Here is a 22,866-nt window from a genome sequence, read left to right as displayed (position 1 = left end):
CTTAAGTCAATGCCTTCAAATGACTAAATCCCTGGGGAAGGAAGAGGAAGTGGCTAAAGATGTTCCTAAGAAGTTTTTGTTTTCTTTTTTTTAATAAAGGAAAAGAAAAAAGAACTCTTCACAGATAAAGATATCTTCAGTCTCAGAAGCTGGCCCCTTCCTACAGGGGAGATGGTCAGGACCACAACCCACACACTAATCCACTTGGTCCCCACACCCCTTCCTGGGTTTCTTAAATTCATTCCAATCTCATACTTTTTGTGGCCCAGAGAGAACAGAGTTATTTTAAGTAAACCCTATTTTATTTACAGAGGGGGTATCCTTTTCTAGAACCGCTGTCAGCAGCCCTGCTGGGCCTACCTTTCCAGACAGAAGTCAGTCAGAGTCACCTGCCAGCTCCATCAGAAAGTTCCTTTCAGCAATTGACCTCTCAGCACCAGCCGCTTTGTACTGGCTTCTCACATCCCTCAGATCCCTGTACTCTGGAAATCCCTGAGGAGGGGGCAAGATTCACATACATGCTACTCCTTCCTGCCACCTTCGAGCAGCGGTTGTCAGACACGCTCGGATGCCCTGCTGTATCTCCGTGATTGAGAAATGAGCCTGCATGTGATTTAATAATCAAGTGATGTAGTGTAAGGCTGACTCACTCGTGCACTGAACAGATTCAAGGTGATCCCCATCTTCATGTCATGCTCATTTCGATAAACTTTCTTGAGTGGTATGAACTCTGCCTCAGCCTGTGAGATTCTGTATAATGTCCAGCCTCAGACCTCAGCCTTCACCTATCCCTCTGGCCTCCCCAGTCAGTCCCTCAGATATGGCAAGCTCTTTTCTAAAGCAAGGTCTTTGTACCCACAGCTCCTCTGTCAGGGGACCCCTTCCCCCAGACTCTTGCCTTGCTCTGTCTTCCACGTCAGGACTTAGCTGAAAACTAACTTCTTTCTGGTACTCACTGGGAGGGCACTTAAGAGAGCCTCAGGGAGTCAGGGAGGGGGACATATTCTGCTTGTGATCTACATGGATGTTACCAGCTGTGTACATGTGTAAAAATTCTCTGAGCTGTCCACTTAAGATTTGTAGACTTCATGTAAGTAAACTTAAAAAAAGATGAAATCTAAAAAAAAATTTCACCTTCTTCTTTGTCTCCTTATTATAGCAATAAATAATTCCTATTATTCTTGACCATGGCATGTACATCTCCATCCTGGCACGATAATTATATTCTTTGATTGTTTATTTGCAAGTTATATCTCCTACTAGAATGTAAGCTCCACAAGGACAGAGCCTCTGTCTTGTTCATTGAGGCCCCTTCCAGAGCATAGCACAGTGCCTGTCATGTAGTAGATACTAAAAAAAATAAAATAAAATAAAATTAGTGAATGGATAGATGAAAGGTTGAATAAAAAAAGCTTGGATTTAATGATGGAGGGAAAAATGAGCAGAGGAGGAATGTCCAGGGCTGGAAGTTCCCACTCCCACCCAGCGGAGAGTTGATGAGTCTTGTTCTGGAAGTCCAGGAGCTTGTTCCCTCCCTGGAGACCCAACACCTGCCTGTCTACACCTCATTAGGGTTGTCCTGGTCAGCATAGATGAGGAAGCCTGTGAAGAGGCTATCGGTCCAGTAAGGGTCGTAGAAAAGCCCATTCTGCTCTGAGTAGAAGATCTGAAGCCAGACCTCATCACCCTGCTTCAGAGCCAGGATGGTGGAGCCCGAGGCCACATCATGGTTGCCCGTGTTGGCATCGAAGGTCCGGATGCGGTACTGGCCGTTGTGCACCAGGCCGATGGCCAAGTGCTTATTGGCCAACGTGATGTCATAGGTGAAGTAGTAGATCCCTGGCACGCCGCAGACGAACTTGCCACTGGATGCATTGTAGTGGCCGCCCTCGTTCATCAGGATCTTGTCAAACTTGATGGGGAGCCTCTCCCTTGGGTAGCTCTTGGTCACTGCCACTGAGAAGGCAGACTTGGCGTGGCCACTGCCGCAGCTGCAGGGGCCCGGGAGGCCCGGCTCCCCCTTCCTGCCCTTGGGCCCTTTCTTTCCTGGTGTGCCGTGCTTCCCCGGGGCACCACTGACCCCCTTGGGGCCGCGAGGGCCGGCCCGCCCAATGGCCCCGGCTTTGCCCTTTGGTCCTGGCTTTCCCCGGTTACCTGTCCGGCCAGGTGGACCTGGAAGACAGAGCAGCTGGTGTTATGGGGGGGCCTTCACAGAACTAGGCAGATGCTGTGGGCCTTGGCTTTCCATCCTTGGAGCAGGAGCCTTTGGGTAATGGAAAGAGCAAGAAGGTTTTGGAGTCACTCAGAAATGGGTGCACATCCTGATGGTGTAACCCGGGGCACTTCTCCCCATCTTAGCTGGAAAATGGGAATGGTGATACTTACCTTCCAAGACCACTGTGGATTGGAGTGAAAAGAATAACGCAGAACAGTTCACCCCCTTCCCTTTTCCTGCCTTCTAGGGAAGACTCTGGTTTGTCTGCCAGACCAATCCTTCAACGGGCTATGCTGGTAAAGGGTTGACAAGAGAACTGAAAGAAGTCTCTTGACTTCAGCACGTTGATCTTGGTAAAAGCCCTGCCTAATGCACCAGGTCCCTGTCCACATCTGCAAGAGTTTTAGCAGCATTGCTCACAAGAGCAAAACTAGGAACAACTAAATGTCCATCTAAAGAGAAATGGTTAAAAAATTATGGTCTACCCATACTGTGCACCTCTATGCAGGAGTCAGAAAAATGAGGCAGATTTATGTGCACATATGAAAACTTCTCTAAAGTATACTGTTAAGAGGAGAAAGCAGGTGGCGGGACCTTTTTTGTTGAAAGGAAACCACAACACTAACTAGTTCTTTAACCAGTTAAGTGCACAGGAGAATGGCTGGGCCATAGTAAACACTCCGCCAATATCGTTGGCACATGCTGCAGAACATGCCCCAAGGAATGTTTTCCTGTAGAATGCCCCTCGGTTTTTAATACCCATATTTCATAAAGTGTATTTCTCTCAATACAATATTTTAGGCCAGTGATTATATAGAGAACATGTCTATTTATGTTCCCTAAATTCAATACAACATTTAAAGAAAAACAAATGTGGGTAAAGATTTGAGTCACATCCAAACACGATTGTGCAATTGGTACAATTGGTAGGCTAGCGGAACTGGGTGTAGATACTTGAAAAGCATGCTGAATGCCAGTCAAGGGCCTGCTTCCGAAGGCTGCTGGTGCCAAAAGACATCCTGGCATTACTGTATACAAGGCAACCGTTTGCTAACTACCAAATGAACTGGGCGATCAGAAAGTAATGTTGTAGGCATTTTACACTCTAACAAGGCACTTTGCTTCTTACATGAATATATGTAGGCATTTTGCTGTGTTTTAAAATTTTGAGTTAATATGTAATATATTTAAATTTTTCCTATTTTAAGTAATTGGGAAACTGATTCCCAAGTAGCATTCTCAGGAGCAGATTTCTTAAGTGCCTGGCAATGTCTGGTATTACTATATACGTATGTAAATTATGTAGAAAAAGGTGAGGAAGGATACACATCTAACCAATTAATAGTAGTTACCTCTGGGAAGGTGAGGAGACGATAAGGAAGGTAGGAATTCAGGACGTCTCTTGCTTTATTTATATGGTTTGAATATATCATAATGAGAATGTATTTGTGTATCACCCACAATTAAAAATTTTAAAGATGGAGAAAAATTAAGCTAAGATCATAAAGCTGTTCCATGAAAAAATGAAATTCAGCAAAACTTATTGCTCTAATAGTGGGAGAAAGGACCTCAGGAGGAATAAAGACTGGATCATTTCGCATTGGAGTTTTTGAGGGAGGACAAATAGATAAGGAAGCTTCTCAGGAAGTTCAACAATGTGCAATGTGGTGTACCTCTTTCTTGATACCTTTTTGAGAAACTTCAGGAAAACCTGATTTTACTTTTCAAGACCTTTATGGAGATGCATCTGTATGTGTACATGAGGAGGTGGTTGAGTGGTTGGTACTGGCCCCAGGGTGGCTGAACTTTACAGGTCAGGACTCTACATCTCTTAACACTGCCTTCCGTGGTGTGTTGTCTTAATTCTCAGCAGAGACTCACTGCATGGCAGGAGAGATGGCCAAGAGCAGCTCCCAGCCTACATCCTCACACCTCTTAATCCAGGAGAAAAAGTCAATAGCAGAGATACCCACTCACCTCTGGGACCAATAAGATGAATGTCAGGGGAAACTCTGTCGGGCCCTGTTTGGAGCACAGGCCCTGAATGAAGCTATCAGTGGGGTCAGGGAATGGGATACCATAGCAGCCAGTGCCTGACACACTGTGAGACCTCCCTGAGTCAAAGCCATCATCATTATTTATATAGTTATTTGGGGAAGAAGGTGCTTTTGGAGGACCTAATTTGGTGTGGTAGGAGAAGGTCTGGGTTTGGAGTCAGCTCCTGACTCCTGTCACATGAGCTTAGCACATCAATTAAGTGGTGACTACCATTTATCGTATGTCTACTTTGAGACTGATGCTTCACAGGTCATATTTCATCTTTGTCACACCCCTATGGGGTAAGTGCTATTATCATCTCTACTGTAGAGATGAAGCACCTAGGGAATGGAGAGAGGTTAACTAATTTGCCAAACCAGGTACCCAGGTCTGTTTCCAGAGTTCAGGTTCTTATAGCCATGATGTGCTGTTCTCAATAGAATCCCCCTTTGACTCTTGGTTTTTTTCATCTGTAACATGGGGATAGTAAGAATACCTTCTTCATAGGATGAATGGATGGCCAGTTGAGCAACATACTCATAAGTGCTTTGTCAACATTAAAAGTTGTTACCACTCCCCCACCTCTTAGAACATACAAGTGGGGATGTTACTGACATCAAGGGTTTTGAGACATATGGAATATCAAGGTTGAAAGAGTCTGTAGAGACTATTCCATCTGTTTGCTGCCTGTCTGGTATCTCCTCCTTTGGGGAACCACCCTTCATGACTTCAAGTGGTCCCCATGAGGCTGTCAACCACAGTGACCAACTGCTCTCACCACCTACTCACACACCTAGGGGTGGGCGCATGATCCACCCAGTCCTGGCAGATGGTGGTACCTCACCTTCGTGGTCAAAAAGATTTGTCCAGGATACATATGTGATTTGGGAAGACTAGTCATCCTGAGATTTGCCTGTGGATCAAGCCATGAGGAGATAAGCTTGAGCCCGCTGGTAGCCATTTCAAAACTTTCAGCCTTTGTGAAAACAAAGCTAACACACACAAGCAGTAGAGCCTTGACAACATTTGCGCTCCTAGACCCAGCCCTTGCTGAAACTCAGCTCTTGAACTTCCCAGCTGCATGAGCCAATAAATTCCATTCGGGGCTATAAATTGAGTTTCTGTCACTTGTAACCAAAAGAGTTCTGAATAATATATCAGGAAACTTGCCTAAAGCAACTCAGCAAATCAATGGTGCAGCTGGGGAAGGAACACAAGATTTGATACCTACTGTTCCTTTCAGGAGAATACATTGTTCTGTTTTTTAAAGAGACATCGATTTCATTTATAATGAAATAGAATTAATATTAGTTTTTGTAACTCAACTGCCTCTGTGCTAAAGGATGTCAACCCCAGGTAGGAATGGGAAGGGCAGGTACTGGGCCTCTTACCTTCCTCTCCACTGTCCCCCCGGTCCCCGTCCTGGCCGTCCTGGCCGTCTTTTCCAGGAAATCCCATTCTTCCCACCATTCCTGAGGGCCCTGGGGCTCCTGGGGGGCCGGGCGGGCCCTGGGGGCCAGGTAGACTGCAGACAAGTTGAGGAGAGCCCTTCTGGAAGTCCCTGCGGGCGAAGGCTCCGAGCAGTGGGTCAGCCGCACAAGGGAGGGCACAGGCCAAGAGTACCCAAGGGATCATGGTGGTCACCTGTGGGAGGCAAAAGAGCTGTGAGCAGGGGAGTCCAGTCACTGAGCTGACTGGCGGTCCATCAGAAAGGCAACCAGAGGAGGAGGAAACTGCTAGGAGAAATTCAATTATATTTCTCTCTTGCTCTCTACTATATCATATACAAGTAGCTAGACGATGTCATCCTATCTTGAGGACATATTTGGATGAATTATTGACCCAGAATATACTTTGGAGAGGTCTTGTGGGTGAGGCGCTCATTGTCACACTGTCCTTCAGAGTAGCTGAAACAGAGGTAGGGCCTAACGGCCCACTCACACCAATTGGGAGGAGCTGGAGATGGAGACACGCTGTGATTTCACTCAAATACTTGGCACAAGTAGTAAGTTACAGGACGGAAATATTTCGCATTGTAGGTGATGATTTGCAGCTATGCTTCTTCTTCAGGGGGATGTAGGGTAGCACATCACGAGGTGAGAACTGAGGCTTCATTTCTAAGTCAAGGTGCCCCAGACCTGAGCAGCACTGGCAGGCCACAGCAGCAGCCTCCCTGCCAGGTGCTTCCTGGGTACCAGGCAGGGGCTGAGTTTCCTTACATTATTAAACTCACAACATCCTTGCCGGACAGATACAGGTGAGGTAGTGGAGGCTTGGCAATGTGTAAAATAAGCTCAATTCATGCAAGTAGCAGGTGACAGGGCTTGGGTTTGAACCCTACCGGGTAGGTCCAGAATCTGTGTCCTTTTGGAGCAGGCTATAATGCATACTCTTTTTTTTTTTTAAGATTTTATTTATTTATTTATTTATTTATTTATTTATTTATTTATTTATTTATTTGATAGAGATAGAAAGAGAAAGAGAGAGCACAGGCGGGGGAAGGGGAAGTGGGAGAAGGAGAAATAGGCTCCCCGCTGAGCAGGGAACCCAATGCAGGACTTGATCCTAGGATTCCAGGATCATGACCTGAGCTGAAGGCAGATGCTTATTAACCAACCAACCCAGGCACCCCTCAAAATTTTTTTTAAAATTATTAGGCTCCATACCCAATGTGGGACTTGAACCCTGAGATCAAGAGTCATATGCTCTACTGACTGAGCCAGCCAGGTGCCCCTTTAGACATTGTCTTTTGAATATCATTTGACCGATGAGAAATCAGCCCCCTTCTATCATCCTAGCTCCTATTTCCTCTTCCTTATGTATTTAAAATATAATTTTTGATGAAATCAAAGTTTACTGTCTGAATTATTATAAGTATTGTTTACTACTAAGCTAAGCACTGCACCATAATTATATTTCCTTTCTCATTACACTCTTTTCTTGCTGGAGATAATAATTTATTTTTTCATGTGCCTAGTTCCCTATGTCACTATTTTCTACAGTATCAAATATATCAGATAATTTGATCCATTTATTTTCCTGAAGATAGAAGCCTTGGAGCACCCCCCACCTCCTGTTCTGATCCTTATATGTGCTAAACGGTTGCCATCCTAGATTCTCCTTTATGATCACTGTAGTGGTTGTCTTCACCTCTCCCCTGTGTTACATCTCCTGTTTTATAAATCCCATGTATTTCTCTATTTGTTTACTTTAAAAAATGTTTTTTAAGCCTTCAGTTGGGTGGCACATATCCTGTGATAGCTTCCTGGAAAGTAGTCTGGGGAGTAATTTTTTTTTTAGAAATGTTGCAAGTTTCAATATAGTTTATTTTACACTGTGTCCTTAAGGCTGCTGGCAGCAACAGCATGATCACCAGAGACCAGAGAGAGTATTGTATGCTCAGAGATGATGCACTTCTTTTTTTTTTTTTTAATTTATTTATAAGAGAGACAGAGAGAGAGTGGGGGGAGGGACAGAGGGAGAGGATCTTAAGCAGACTCTCTGCTGAGCATGGAGCCTGACATGGGCTTGATCCCAACACCCATGAGATCATGACTGGAGCAAAAACCGAGTTGGACGTTTAATTGGCTGAGGCACCCAGGTGCCCCGAGATGATGTACTCCTAGCCTCTAGCTGTAAAGATGCAGACACTGAGGTCCAGAGCAGGAATAAGCAACTTGATCAAGATCTCTCAACAAATCAGCTCAGTCACTCTGCAATTAACAGCCTTTCTCCCAAGAATGAAAATTTCCAGGCATGATTTCTTGCCATGGGGGGTGAACTCCAAAGTGTAGCTTGCTTTGCCTTTTATTTTTTGTTTTTAAGATTTTATTTCTTTATTTGAGAGAGAGCAAGCGCACGAGTGGGGGCCAGAGGCAGAGGGAGGGGGAGAAGCAGACTTCCCGCTGAGCAGGATCCTGGAACCATGACCTGAGCTGAAGGCAGGTATTTCATGGACGGAAGGTCCCCAGGCTCCCCTATAGCTTGCTTCGTGAACTTAGGCAAGCTCTTTCCCTTCTCTGAGCCTCAGTTTCCCCACCTGAACAATAAGGGGTTTGGTCTAGGTCAGTGGCTCCCACACTTCAGCGTGGATCACACTCACCTGGAGGGCTCATTCAAACCCAGATGGCCAGGGCCTCACCCCCAGGGTTTATGATTCAGTATTATTAGTGAGTTTCCAAGGGCTGCTGCTGCTGCTGGTTCAGGCACCCACTCTGAGACCCATGAGACTAGATGGTCTCTAAGGTCTCTTATCTCTGATGCTGGGCCTTTCAGACCTCAGCCTGCCCTTTTGCAGGTATGTAACCCTTTCTGGCTCCACTGTGCCTATGTGGCCTTGGGCTACCTAACCAGAACCTTCAAGCAACAGGTGTGGGCAGGCCTGGGTCCTGGGGCCTGTGCTTTCCTCCTGGGTCCATACCTCGCTTTCCTTCAGACCTGGTTTTGCCTTGGTCCTAGAAGCCTGTCCACAGTGCAGGCTGCCTCTGGAAATAGGCTGACTCTACCTCCCCTTTGGGCCCCTCCAGGATCTTTGACCCTGGGAACAGATGAAGGAGAGAGAAAATCAGGCCTCTCCTGCCAGGGAGAGGAGAGAAGACCACACAGCACAGCACCACCCCAGACTTGGGGGCCTGTTCTGGTTCTGGCTCCAAGGCTCACCTTCTCTGGACCTTAAATGGTTTCTCTAGATAAGTGTCATGGAGGTGCCCCTGGCCAGGTAGAGGTGGCCTCATACCAGTTGCTATTTTCAATATCATTGCATCATATAGTAACAAAATTATTATCTCTTCAATTTCTTTTATTTATTTATTTATTTATTTATGATAGTCACAGAGAGAGAGAGAGAGGCAGAGACACAGGCAGAGGGAGAAGCAGGCTCCATGCACCAGGAGCCTGACGTGGGATTCGATCCCGGGTCTCCAGAATCGCGCCCTGGGCCAAAGGCAGGCACCAAACCGCTGCGCCACCCAGGGATCCCTATCTCTTCAATTTCTTTAATCCTGATTAGGTCAAGAAAAAAATTTCAATTTGGTGATAGTGTATCTTTAATGCCTCCCTAGCCCTTTCTAGTATCCCTTTTTAACCAAGAGCACTGGTATCTATCTGTACAGTGCACACCCATGCTTAAAGTAACCCCCACCTCCCCCGCTTGGGCATCAGGACTCATGAGAGGCTGCTGCTAAATGGAGCGGTCAGGCCAGAGCACAGAATTGACGAATGAACAGTTTGAGGGCCCTTTCTACAACTCTTGGCACTCATGTCAGACCAAGGATTTTAAAATGTGACCTGTGTCACTGGGACAGGGAGGGAGAGTGGCCACACCACTGAGGCCTGTGTGAGAAAGCTGAGAGACTGGCTGGGTGGAAGCTGAAAGAGAGTATGGGAAGGGGACTGACTACCTTCTCGCCTCCTTTGGGGGGTGGAGGGTACCAGACATTCCCCTGCGGGAGCCAGCCTGGGCCAGAGGGATCTGAAGGCAAGGGGCCCCCAGCAGCGTTAGCCACCTGGAAGCCTGAAGCTGAGGGCAAGGTCTGTACTTGCAAGCAAAAAGAGAATGTGCATGGCCCACTTCAGGGCAGTGACAGTCAGAGTCCACAGGGCAACCCCAAGGAGTGGGCTAAAGGCCCCCACAGAAGGGGTAGCGTCCATGTCTGCCAGGCCCAGAGAGGTAGAGCAGTGGAGTCCCCATCCCCGCCAAGAAACATGAAGAGCCCTCCTGCTGCCTGTCCCTTTACCTCCCCTTCCTTCCACCTGGAAAGAGTGAGCTGAGGAAGGGAGCAGATGGCCCTGCCAGCTTCACATCTTCGTGGGGGTGGGGGGGTGGGGGGATAGGAGGAAGTCTCACCTTTGAATGGAGATTGAAGATGGGATTCCCTGGGGGTGGACTGCCAGACAGAGGGGGCCTCCCTCCGGAGGGGACATTACAGAGGGGACAGAGGAGGTAAAACTGTGTGCCTCTGGTGTCACACGTGTTCAACACAGCTGGCCTCGGTGACAGGAGAGGTGGTAGGAGGTGGAAGTGTCAGATGCATGATGCCCTTTTGGAGAATCATGCTCTAGACTCTCCCTGCCCCCAGGCATCTCCATCTGCTTCCCTGGTCTGCTTGACAAGAGTCCTGGAAAACTCTCACTGTTTACTTGTGAGCTGGGATACATCTGGGCGCCCACAAGGGAAACCGAATTCTCAAAGCAGGTTTGAAATGGTTTGAAAAGTTGCAATCTGCGAACGCTTTGGACCAGGGAGAGGGAGGAAGGAAGCGGGTGGGAGCGAGTCTTCCAGCCAGATGAGGTCCTGCAAACAGCCAGATGAAGAAAGGCAGGACGGAGAGACAGCAGGATGCGCGCGGGCGAGCGGGGAGCATCTGCTTCGGTTTACGGCCCCTTCTCCCTTCTGCTGCTCCCTCTCAGCCACACAAGCCCCGCCAGGGCCAGGAGGTCGCAGGCCCCCTGCCTCTGCTGGACACGGGGGATTCCGCTCAGGGACAGCTGGCCCCAGCAGCCCAGTGGCGGGGTGGAGGGGCAGGGCTGGGGAACAGGCACAGGGGAAGGGATTTCTCAGAGCTGGAGCCTGGCTATTCCCGCAGTCCCAGCCAGGAACTGTTTTGGAAATAAAGGCGGGGAGACTAGATTCTGGAGGGAGAGAGTCTCCTTGCCTCCAGGGCACCTCCAAGAAAAACAAGGCTCCAAATATTCCTGCTCCCAGTCAGTGCCCCCACCCTCCTGCCTCTGGAGCCTGGCCCCCAGCCTACTCTCTACACTGGTGGGGAGACAAACTGGGAGCTAGGTGCTTGGAGGGGAGCCAGCGCCCCAAGGGATCCGGACAGGTTACCTCTTCCAGGGTCCTTTAAATAAATTTAGGGATGCTTGGGTGGCTCAGTGGTTGAGTGTCTGCCTTTGGCTCAGGTCGTGATCCCCAGGGTCCGTGGTCCTGGGATTGAGTCCCGCATGGAGCTTCCTGCATGGAGCCTGCTTCTCCCTCTGCCTATGTCTCTGCCTGTCTGTGTCTCTAATGAATAAATAAATAAAATCTTTAAAATAAATAAATAAATTTAGGATGGCATACTTGGGGAGGACCCCAAGAGACTGGCCCCTTTAGTTACAGACAGGGAAACTGAGGCAGAGGCAAACCGAGTTTATTAGATGCCTACAATGTTCCAGGCACTGTATGATGTTTTGTATATGAATTATTTTATTTAAAGTTTATAATGAATTCTGCGAAGGTGGCAAAATTACTATCCCATTTCTTCAGAGGAAGAAACAGGTGCTGAAAAGTGAGCTGACTCGCCTCAAGTCACACAATTAGAGCCACGGGGACCATATTCAAATCCATGTGAGGGGATCTGAAGGCTACACTTAATACACTACACCTTGCTCCCTCCTTCTGCTAATTTGTCCTATTTTATACAAGAGGAAACTGAAGCTCAGAGAGGCTAACCGGCTCATATTTACACAAATTTGAGACAGAAGTTATATTTGAACTTGGGTTTGGCTGACCCTAATGTCCAAACGCTTTCCATTATGTCAGCATTTCTTAGATTTTCCTCTTAAATATTCTGAATCAGAGAAGAGACCTTGAAGCATTTGCCAAAGCCACACACAACAATAGAGAAATTTCTTTAATGTCAATTTATACAGACACGCACACGCACGCGCACACACACACACACACACGCATGCCTACAAGCACACACACATACACACGTGTATGTATAATATCTGACTTTGAAAATGTAGAAATGATGCTTTTTCTCCCTTGGGATACTTAAGTAAAACGATGCTTAAGGAAAACCTATCTTTTGAGAGGCCCACCCTTGGCTTAGCAAAGAGGATGGGTTGGGGATGGGGAGGGAGCAGGTCCTGGGCCCTGACTTCCACAAGTGCCTTTGGAGGGTTAATGGGGTGTTCCTAGGAGCTGAACCAAAAGACCAGGGTCCCCAAAGCACCCCCCCACCACCACCACCACGAGCTGCTCATTCCCTGCTTAGACCCAGCAGGAGCCTCCTCCCTCCCCCACATACACTCCCCATGCAAAGCCAGAGGGACTGTTCAAAAACAGAACTCAGCTACATCACTTCCTGGAGGGTCTTACTCCAGCTGTTGCTGGCTGCAGCAGCAAACATCGGAAACCCTGACGTGGCCCACAAAGCCCTAGATGCCTGGCTCCTGCGGCCACCACCGCCCTGCCGCCAGCTCCCCAGCGTCGCCCAGCCCACCTCCTCAGGCCCAGCGCCAGTCTGCCAGCAGAGGAGCCCCACCCTCTGGCGAGCTGGCTCTTTATTCGTTGTCTTTCAGCTTAAATGTCACTTCCCCCAAGGCCTTCCCTGACATGCCCTTTCTGACAGCTCTCCCTTTGGACCCCAGCTCCTCTGTCTTTCTAGCCCTTAAACATGGCACCTGTATTCACTATATTGAGACCCACACTCTGCCCTCAAGAAAATCCAGAGCAAGGAGAAAACAGGGCAATGGCTTAAATCCAAAAGAAATCCTTGGATTCAAATAAGTTTTCTCCAATAAGTCATCTCCCCACAAAAGAAAGTTTTTTCCCTTTCATGGTATTTCTAACCCAAACCAGACCTAATTCTAATCCCCCCTTCCTTTTGACCTCTTAGAGCGCAGGGGGCCCCCACCCTCACTCCAGGAATGGAGCTTGCAGAATATTTTACACATAGCAGGTACTCCATAAATATCTGTTCAACTGATCAGAGGGAAAAAACCCAAGTATTGGTCTTTCCTCACCTTTTTAAAAACTATCTCAGTTCTTGGGGGGCATGGGTGGCTCAGAAGGTTGAGTGTCCAGCTCTTGATTTTGGCTCAGGTCATGATCCTAGGGTCTGGGGTGGAGCACAACAGGGAGTCTGCTTGAGGATTCTCTCCCTCTCCACTGATTCCATCCCCCACTTGCACTTGTACTCTTTCTCTCAAATAAATAAATCTTTAAAAATTCTTTCTGGTGGGAGTTGAATGAGAAGGTTTATGACAGTCTTACTGCCGTAGGGGGAAAAGATGTTAGTTGGTTAAACCCCAAAAATGAAGTCATGAGGTACTAAACTTGGATAAGTTCTTCAGTCTGGTTTTAATTTGCCCCATCCCTGGGCTTATCATCTCTTAGTTAAGTAGCTAATGATTCATAAATACACATGTCCCAGGAAAACACTGGGAGCTAAAGTGGCCCAGCCTGAAATCTGCTGTGAGGAGAAGAGCCTTCCTCCTCCTTCCTGCCCTTGGCCCTCAAGACACCAGCCACTGGCTCATTCCCAAGGATCCTCAGCTCAGACTGTGATGTGAAAAGGACCAGAAGTGGGGACAGTGGTGTCTTGCTCACTACAGCTGAGTGTGGTCTGCCGGTAGAAACTCCAGGGACACTTGTCTGGGCCGTCAGCCAGGCTGCCTGATTGTGAGCCATCCTGCCTTGGAGACTGGAAGATATACATTATACTTAAATGAACCTGAGCAGTTGGTTCTCGGGCTATGACATGCTGACAGGGAGGGCTGGTGTTTTAACTCTGTGATTAAGAGGCATGGGAAACCCACCCACTTCATTTCCTCATCTAATGGAAACAATAATATACCCACCTCACAGAGTTTCTGTAGGAACAATGAGATAATGTACTCAAAGCTTCGAGTCCAATGTGTGACTCGGTGACCGCCCAGCAGCTGAAGAGAACTCTACCTAAAAGGCCCCGGAGCCCCACCTTCTCCCTGTGAGGCCCACAGACCATTGCCTGCCTCAGCCTTCAGGGCTCAGATGACCACTGTGTCCTTGGAGAGAAATACCTGGTCACCTGGCCTAAAGTCAGCACTCAATCAAGTTGTGATTATGTGTGTATTGGTTTCTCAACCCACTAACGGCATCCTCTCTGTGGCATGGAAGGTCCTGGAAAGTGAGTGCCTGCCTGCCTGTCTTGCTCTTCATTATGTCACCAGAGCCTCCCACAGTACCCACCCCGCACATAGGAAGTGCTCAGCTCACAGTGCTTCCACAGCCAGGAAGGAGACACTCCTTTTAATAAAAGGGTAACAGGATCCAAACTTTTCATTTACTCTGTGCGGATGACAAAGCCACACTCGGTCCATGAGGGAAACGCAGTGAGATGACTGGTCTTGGATTGGAAGATGGGAGTCCCAGCCCTAGTTTTGTGACTCACTGGTTCAAAACCCAGTGAGTGGTTATGTGACTGGGGGAAAGTCATTTCCTCTTATTCCTGCTTCCATTTCCTCATCTATAAAATGGAGATGGTAACACTCACTCCATCTGCCTTACAGGGAATCAAACAAGATAACTGAGGCTGAGAGCAAACAGGATACAAAAGTTCAAGCCTTGCTGAAAATTGTAATTGCCACCACCTGCCCCAGAACTAACAGCAAGCAGTCCTGACCTCCCAGCAGGAGCTTCTAGAGTGTCTGGGGAGGCTCCTAGAGTTCTGGGTGGTGGTGGAGATACCTGAATTGGACACAGCCAGCAATTCTCCAAGGATTTGGAGTTAAAGGGGAAAGGCTGGTGGCTGGAATGGGGTGGGGCTTGCTTGCAGATGAGGCTTTCTGAAAATCCCCTTTGATGGGAGTGAGAATTCCATAATGAAAAACACTCCATGCCCTCCTTGAATTCCAGGAAGCAAACTGGAAACAGCCCTTTCCAGCTTCCTTGAAAAGCTGACAGACCGCCTAGAGGAGGGGGCTTGGCGAGAGCTCCTCACACAGTGCTCAACAGACAAGTCCCCTTCCTGGAATTTGGAAACACTCCAGCAACCAGTCTAATACCGAAGATTCAAAGGCATGGGCGCACTTGCCAAGAGGCCCCAGAAACCATTCGATCTGCTGTGTGCAGAAGCTCACTCTGCTTCTGGCTGGGTGTAGAGAAAAGAGGTCCAAGGACAAAGAGTGACCCAGTGAGATCCCACGAGCCAGGATCTCACAGGGTTTGTGTCAGCAGGCACTCCTGAGAGCGCGCTGGAAGTCAGCCTGGCGGCCACTGAGCCATACCTTCTGTTCTGTACACCCAAACCCCGACCCACTGATCCACCGACCAACCGACAAACACAGCATGCGATGTGATGGGGTGGACATGGGCCCCCCCACCCCAGGACCGTGGGCTGCTTCATGTTGGATCTCAGTTGCCTGTGTAAGGAGAGCACAAAGCCATCCAGCTTTGGAGCTGCCCACAGCTGTTTTCCCCCAGGGCGACCAAGGGCGGCAGTGAGCCAGAAGAATGCAGCTGATGTGCCAGATGTGAAGGGAGGGAAGGAGGCCTGAGTTCAGAGCCCTGTATCCAGCTTGTCCTGAGGGCCAGCCTCCAAGTGGCAGACCAGAGTGCTGGGGAGCGTGTTTGAGCAGTGCTACCCAGTAAGACTATGATGTGTGGCCACCATTCACAATGGGTCTCATTGCCATGTTAAAAAGGTAAAATGCAGTGAGATTAATGTTAATGTTATGTAGCCTAATAGATCTCAAATATCATTTCAACATGCAATTAATGTAAAAATGATTAGTGAGGCATTTCACATTCGTCAATCAGCACTAGGTGTTCGAAACCCAGTGTTTGTTTTACACTTGCATCACATCTGCATTCAGACTGGTCACATTTCAAGGGCTCAAGAGCCACGTGGTGGCTACTGTATTAGCTCTAAACATATCTGCTTGAGCTGAACTAGCTGAACTACCTGTGGGAACTTTGACAAATTACTTATTCTATCTCCCCCAGCCTTGTCCTCTCCAACATGGGGATGATAATAATACTACCTACCTTAGAAGGTTGCTATGAGGATATAATGTCCCTAGACGAAGTGTGACATATGGTGGGGGTACACAAGCACTAGGTATTATTACGGTATGATTTCTTGTCCCCCCAAAGATCAAACAGGATAACGGATGTTGAAAGTAAAGCATGATACAGAAATTAAGACCTAGTTTAAAATTCTAATTGTCACCATCTGCAGCTGAACTCACGAGAAACAGTCCTGATCTCAGAGTCCTGTGCATTTCAGGCAGAGGCCGCTGCCTTCTTCTATTGCTCCATTTTCATTTAAACTAGTTTGTGTTGTGTTTCTGTGAGTTGCCACCAAAAGAGAGGAGGGTTGGCCCTTGCTCTTGCACTGGCATTGCATCCTGAGAGAAGGATGGGGTGTCTGCCTCGGCCCCACACCGCTGAGCTATGTGGTGTGTTCATGCTCCATAATACAAAGACAGGTGAATCAATGGGACAGTACTTAGCTCAGCAAGTGATAGGGGCCCAAATGGGACATCATGTGGTTGGTACCATGGCTTGGCATGTGGATACCCACAAGTGGCACCACTTATTGCCTCTGAGGCCAGACTCTGGTGTTCTGGAGATGTAAAGATGTGGCAGCTACTCTCATAGGGCACATGGTCTGGGTATATACTGAGGGTCCAGCCTGGCACACCAGGGTGGCCAGGAGGGAAAGCAAGCTTTGAACCTCCTTTCTCTTTGAAACAGGCTGTCTCTCCAAAGAGCATCCAGGGCCACACAGGAGGCAAGAGAAGGAAATTTTGAGGCTAGATGATCCCCTGGAATGGTATAGAAGGGATCACACTTGAAGATCCAGGGAGCTGAGGGAGAGGAGCAACTTCTGAACTCTGAAGGGCTGGGGAGAAAGGTTAAGTTTGCCTTGACTTCTCAACTGCTGCTCTCCACGGAGTCATTCCAGTCAGGCCCTGAGAGGCATTCAGGGCAACTCAGAAGATCGGACAGAGGGCTGGCCTTCAAGGAGCACAGAGTCAGTCTCAGAGATGTCCAACCTCTGATACTGAACCCCTCTGGGCCTCAGTTTCCTTATCTATGAAATGGAAAAAGCCATACATGGCCTTGTTTCAATCATCTGAATTTGAAATAGCATGATAGAAAAACATTTTTTGTTTCACTTCATGTGTGAAATCTGAAATGACTCAAAATCCCCAAATTGAAAGTTTGTCAAGGACCTGGCAAGGCAGTGCGACTTATGAATTATAAACTGTGCTTGCACGTGACAACACTATTCTACTAGATGAGCAGAAATACCTGCCATCCTTCAGCAGGCGAAGTTTGAATTATTTGAGGTCTTTAGGACTGTCTCCCTGAGTAATTAAATTGCTTATAACTCCCTTATAGAATAATTGTGAATATTAAATGAAATAATGCAGTCATCAGGCACCGGTAAGCACTCGGTAATAGTAGTGTTATTCTGATGTGATAATATATAAAAACAATGTGAGATAGGAAATAACAGTATAACAGGAGAAGGTTAAATGAGTAGACCTGGGTCTGCTGTTTCCTCATCTGTAAAATGTGAGAAAGGTGAGCTGAACAGTTGTGAGCTTCAGGGTAAACAGCTCGAAGGCAGTTAAAACAGCTGATACAATCTAACAGCAAGATATAAATGCAAAGGTGCAGGATTTCTACATGTGTGTCCTACAGTAAAAGAAGTTGTAAAATTTGACTTTATGTATTTAGTAACCAGCTCTTTATTGAAATTGCGATGTGCAAGGACCTCTGGTTGAGAGAGGGACTGAAAAGCTAGGGAGGATGGCCCTGCCACTGAGGAAATGAAAATCTAGACCTGACTGGATTATTCATGGCCTGACCTGGTGAAAACTACAGACTGCACCACACTTTTATGGTTGTTTTTAATTTGAAATTGTTGCCAGTGTAAGACATGGGAGATTTTATGTTAAAACCAAGAGTCCAGGCACAAGCACCTGAGTGCTCCTGCAAGGTGAAATGCGCTCCTGCCAGCCACCAGCCACGAGCTTGCCCTACCTTCTGCCTGAGTTCCAGGTCTACACCCACGGCTAGAAATACCAGTGACTAGTCCATGCCTCTCCTGCCTTCGACTACGTGAAGTTTGGAGTTTGAGCTGCACACTGTTCCCAGCACCAAGAACCCACGTCAGCTGTTCTGCAAACTCACCCTGCAGTGCCTCAGCAAGTCCCCAGAGCATGTGCTGAGGCTTACCCAGAGCCAGCGGTGCCAGAGATCTGTGCGTGAATACGGTGTCAGAAGCAGTATGTGGAGTGCGTGCCTGCCTGCCTCCTGCACAAAAGGAGGAGGAGGGAAGACCAGTTGGACAGCACCGGCTACCTCCCCCAAGAGAAGCCTCCTGGGAACCTGCTTCCAACAAAGATGGCACAGCTGCGAGTGGCAGTGACGACAGCATGACAGATCTGTACCCACTCGAGTTGTTTACCAGAAACGATCTGGGAGGGACTGAGCATGGGGATAGCACCGATGACTCTGGCAGAGGAGGAGGGTGAGAAGCCAAGGTGCCCCAGACAGAAGGGCCCTGGGGCCAGAGAAGAGATGGAGGTGGACCCTGAGCAGGTCTTCAAGCATTGGGAGAAGCCGTTGGGCTCATCAAAGAAGTTCAAAAGTCGTCACCATAAACCTAAGAGCTTCAGCTCTTTTAAGCAGATTAATAAAAGGTTGCTGGAAAAAAAAAAAAAAAAAACACCAAAAATCAAGATCTTTGGGTATTCTTGGGAATCTGTAGATTTGGCAACATTTGGAAGGGCACCAATTGGCTGCCCCTCAAGATGCAGTGTTATGGGCTGAAATGTGTTCCCCCAAATTCTTATGTTGAAATCCTAATCCCCCAGAACCTCAGAATGGGGCTAGATTTAGGAGGTTGGGCCTTTAAAGAGGTAAAAGAGGGCAGCCCGGGTGGCTCAGCGGTTTAGCGCCGCCTTCAGTCCAGGGCCTGATCCTGGAGACCTGGGATGGAGTCCCATGTCAGGCTCCCTGCATGGAGCCTGCTTCTCCCTCGGCCTGTGTCTCTGCCCCCACCCCCTGTGTCTCTCATGAATAAATAAATAAAATCTTAAAAAATATAAAGAGGTAAAAGAAAGTAAAGTCACATGATTGGGCCCTAATCCACTATACCTGGCATCCTTATAAAGAGGAGATTAGGACACAAGACACAGAGGGCTGACCATGTGAGGCCATAGCCAGAAGGTGGCCATCTGCAAGCCAGGGAGAGAGGCCTCAGAAGGAACTAAACCTGTCATCACCTTAATGGTTGACTTCTAGTCTCTGGAACTCTGAGAGATAACTTTCTGTTGTTTACATCAGTAGTCTGTGGTATTTTGATATGGCCACCCTAGCAGACAACTGCACAGGACCACATTCCCCAATGTCCACAGCACTTACCACTCCCAGATGGCATGCATTCTGCTTGCTGATGTGCTCCACACAGCCTGTATTAGCATCTGACTGGGCACCCCCTGACCTGGAGGGAAAGGGTGTTCTCCACGTATGTTGTGCATTCTTACTTCAAAGCTTTGATGTGCATTTTCCCCTTTTGCTCTGCCTCGCAGTTCTGTAAGGCTGATACTATCATCCTCACTTGGCAGAAGAGAAAACAGGGCTCAGAGGAGTGAACTCATTTTTTACCAGGTCCAAGCTGGGAGGGGACGCAGGCCTGCTGCTGACTCAGGGCCCAGGGCTCCTGTCCCTCTGCCACGTGCTTGGGCATAGGACCCATGAACATAAAGCCTTGACTTACAGGGCAGCTCTGTGTATGTGTGTTCTAGAGGGAAGCCATTCACAGCAATGCACAAATTCAAGGAAGCTTATTTCCTTCAAAAAAGATTTGGCATAGAATTCCTTTCAAAAGTAAATGTAAAACAGAATTTGAACTGAAATCAGCTTTCTGCAGTTCATCTCATGGAGGCAGAGGCCGGTTGGCAAGCCTCTGACTGGAAGGATGGGTGAGGCTAGCTGTGAATGTGCACATGGACTCGGTTAGCCTATGCTGAACATTCGGGAGCAGAGAGCACTAGAGACTGGCGCCTTAGGAAAGAAGATTCAGTCCCCTGTATCCAATCGGCTGATGAGGAATAGCAGGATAGGGAAGAAGAGGGGGATTTGCAGAGAAAGCAGTCACTTCCTGGGGGGAACTTGCTGACTATTTGATGGAGTCAGAAGAGCTTCAGAGATGACCCCAGACTTATGAAAGAAATCCTGATTTACTCGTACAATGACACACAATGACACTGTTGTGAGAACAAAGTAAGTCCAGACATGCAGATGGAAAGATACACAAAGTGAAAAAGGCATGCTATGGTATGGAATGTAAAGTATGATTCTCTTTGACTTAATAAAAGGACACATACACACGGACACATATATAATTTCTGAAAGAACACTTCTTGGTAAATGAGTAATTCCTCTCAGAATTAGGAATGGTGTGAGGGATTTTACTTTGTACTTTCTCCCTTTTCGTATGGTCTGAATTTCTTATGATGAGCACTGTTAGTTTTACACCATTTAAAACAAAAGATGACCTTAAGCTTTAAGTATTAGAAGACTCGCAAAGTCGGTGTCCCTGCTAGGGGATGGGGAGAAGTCAGACATTCGGGAAGAAGCCAACTCTGCGGTGCACTTGATGTGTCAGAATGAAGGGTAGTGGTGATGTTCTAGCAGGGGGTCTGAGGAGTTGGCAGTGGAAAGTGGGCTTAATGGACACAATTACCAGATAACAGAATAAATCAGAAGAGAATGGTGTAGATGGGGAAGAGGGGCAGGATGGGAGGAGGGGAGGGAGCCGACTTAGAACACTGCTAGCTGAGCATCAGCCTTGGGTTGACATATACGGGATGTTGTTGCTACCGCTGCTGGTTCAGTTCCTGGGGGCAGGAACACAGGGTCCCTGGGAGAGGGTGGGTCCAAGGGGGTCTTGAGATTTCGAAGGGTACCAGGTAGCAGAGGAGGATAGTGTGGAGGTTGTGCAACCAGGACTGAGAGACCACGGGGGGGGGTTGGGGGGGGTGGGGGCACTGCGATCTTTCAGCTGAGAGATACAGTCTGGGAACAGCACCACAGCAGAGGGCTTGGGGAAATATGAACAAAGTAACTAAGGCAAGGCTTAGAGACAAGTAGTTTGGGGGAAGAGAGTTGTAAAGAATCGGGTGCAAATCTCAGCTTGCCGCTTGACACCTTCTGAGCTCAGTTTTGCAGGTCTACACAATACATTCAATTAAAGAAGCGCTGGGAGGAGTCCACGAGATCACGCACTCCGTACATACAGCTGTAATTGTCAGCTCCGGTACTGGACTCGGACTTACCAGGGATCAGGTCCCTTTACCGCCGGTTACCAGCGGTGCAAGCCGGAGCAAGTGGTTAAACGTCTCTGAACCCGGTTCCTCTTTGGCAGATGGGGCATAACCGGTCGTCATGGAAACGAAACAGCCCGGCGCTCGCTGAGCGGTCGAGGCGTAGCATCAGCAGGCCCTCCGCTTCGCGCACAGCGAGCGCCCCCGGCGTGCCGACCCGTGTTCGGAGGCGGGAGCGGCCAGCCCGGGGCTGCGGGCCTGCAGCGGGGAGGTGGCGCGCGGCCTTGCCCGTGCACCGCCTGGGCGCCCGCACCGCCGAGCCCTCCCGGCCCCTGCGCTCGCCCTGGACCTGCGTGGGGAGGGGCGGCGGCGGCCGCGCGGCGACACTCACCCGGGGCTCCGCCGCGTCCCGGCGCCTCCGCAACCACCAGCTCTCGGCGCAGCTCCGCCGCCGCCTCCCTGCAGCCTCCCGCCGCCCGGCCCGCGCCCGCCCCAGGCATACTTTTCCCATCCCGTCATGGGCGGGAGCGCTCCGTTCCCGGTCACGTGGGCCAGCCCGCTGCTCCGAGCTCTCCCGTCCGCGTGGCTTGGGGAAAGGCTTCAGCGCTGGTGGCAGCTTGAGTGTGTCCGTGCGCGTCTCGGTGTGTACGACTCGCCGGGGTCTGCGAATGCACGTCGGTGTCTTACAGGCACGACAGCGTCTGTCCCCCCCCCCTCCCCCGGCGATTGCAAGGGGGTGGGGATTTGTGCATGTGTCTGTTTTGCTTGTGCGTGAGCATGCATCTCGCTGTGGATCAGAGGGTGCATGTGGACCTGACGGCGGTAACGGCGTACATTCCCGTGTATGGAATGTGCATGTACTTGAGAGGGATTATGAATCCTGTGTGCATGTTTGTGTGTGTGTGTGTGTGTGCATTCGTAAGTGCAGATGTCCAAACGTGCATCAGGGCCCCTGTATGCACATATACACGCACACGTCCAAGATTGCAGCCCGCTGTGTAAGTGAAGTGTACTTCATTTGCTGGGTGTACACAACAGTGGCTGGATAGCTGCGTGTTCGGTACATGTTTAACTGTGTGTCTAAGTGTGCACAGCCACATGTCAGTGTGTATGTGCATGATTTCTGTGTGGCACCTGTTGGCGCAGTGACTTATTCTGGGTACATGTACATATGCCTTGGCGTAGATTTTGTCCAGATACAGAGTGTGCACATACATAATAGTGATCCGGGGTCCCAGCGGTCATTTCCCTCCTCCCAGAAGGTAAGGCTTCGCTGGCTTCACTAACTCTCTGCCCCCGCCTCAAATTGCTGAGAATCTTGGAACAGACAGCATGATCCTGTTTAGGTTGAAAGCAGAGGCTAGAGGAAAGAAAAATCATAGAGGCCTGGCTTTAGCTTCTTCCTATTCTTTCTACCCCTCTCTTCTATGAGCTACCAGTATTTTACTTGACTGCCAGAGCATCTGGTTAGCAGATGATATATGGCCCACATTCAGAATTTTAATGCAGATATGCATTTGAACCCTGCTGGTTCCACCACCTAAAACAAGTCACTTACCATATTTTTGTGTGGT

General features: G+C 48.7%; 1 protein-coding gene and 1 pseudogene across 3 annotated transcripts; one reads left to right on the top strand and one right to left on the bottom strand.

Moving 5' to 3' along the window:
• Positions 1-1,393: 1,393 nt before the first annotated feature.
• C1QTNF2 (C1q and TNF related 2) lies at positions 1,394-21,940 on the bottom strand. Of its 3 annotated transcripts, none has more exons than XM_038534869.1 (3): positions 21,795-21,940; positions 5,644-5,896; positions 1,394-2,172 (listed from the first exon to the last, which is right to left on the bottom strand). In XM_038534869.1, exons 1-3 carry the CDS (start codon positions 21,801-21,803, stop codon positions 1,559-1,561), a joined length of 876 nt encoding a protein of 291 aa, XP_038390797.1. In that variant the 5' UTR covers positions 21,804-21,940; the 3' UTR covers positions 1,394-1,558. The 3 variants fall into 3 exon arrangements, with proteins under 3 accessions (XP_038390797.1, XP_038390796.1, XP_038390798.1); XM_038534868.1 differs by having other exon boundaries at positions 21,684-21,836; XM_038534870.1 differs by lacking the exon at positions 21,795-21,940 and adding an exon at positions 21,305-21,446.
• LOC100682764 lies at positions 17,964-21,404 on the top strand (annotated as a pseudogene).
• Positions 21,941-22,866: the final 926 nt, after the last annotated feature.

The sequence above is a fragment of the Canis lupus genome, chromosome 4 (assembly GCF_011100685.1).
Source record: "Canis lupus familiaris isolate Mischka breed German Shepherd chromosome 4, alternate assembly UU_Cfam_GSD_1.0, whole genome shotgun sequence".
In the NCBI taxonomy this organism is placed as follows: domain Eukaryota; kingdom Metazoa; phylum Chordata; class Mammalia; order Carnivora; family Canidae; genus Canis; species Canis lupus.
This window is presented reverse-complemented; position numbering and strand designations above follow the sequence as displayed.

What these genes read in the sequence shown, in the direction of transcription:
- C1QTNF2 (XM_038534868.1), bottom strand. Translation starts at nt 21,803, where the DNA reads ATGGGAAAAGTATGCCTGGGGCGGGCGCGGGCCGGGCGGCGGGAGGCT. An exon ending in GGGACGCGGCGGAGCCCCGG is followed by an intron (nt 5,897 to 21,683) that starts GTGAGTGTCGCC and finishes TGCCTCCCACAG; the next exon opens with GTGACCACCATGATCCCTTG. An exon ending in GGGGGACAGTGGAGAGGAAG is followed by an intron (nt 2,173 to 5,643) that starts GTAAGAGGCCCA and finishes TCTGTCTTCCAG; the next exon opens with GTCCACCTGGCCGGACAGGT.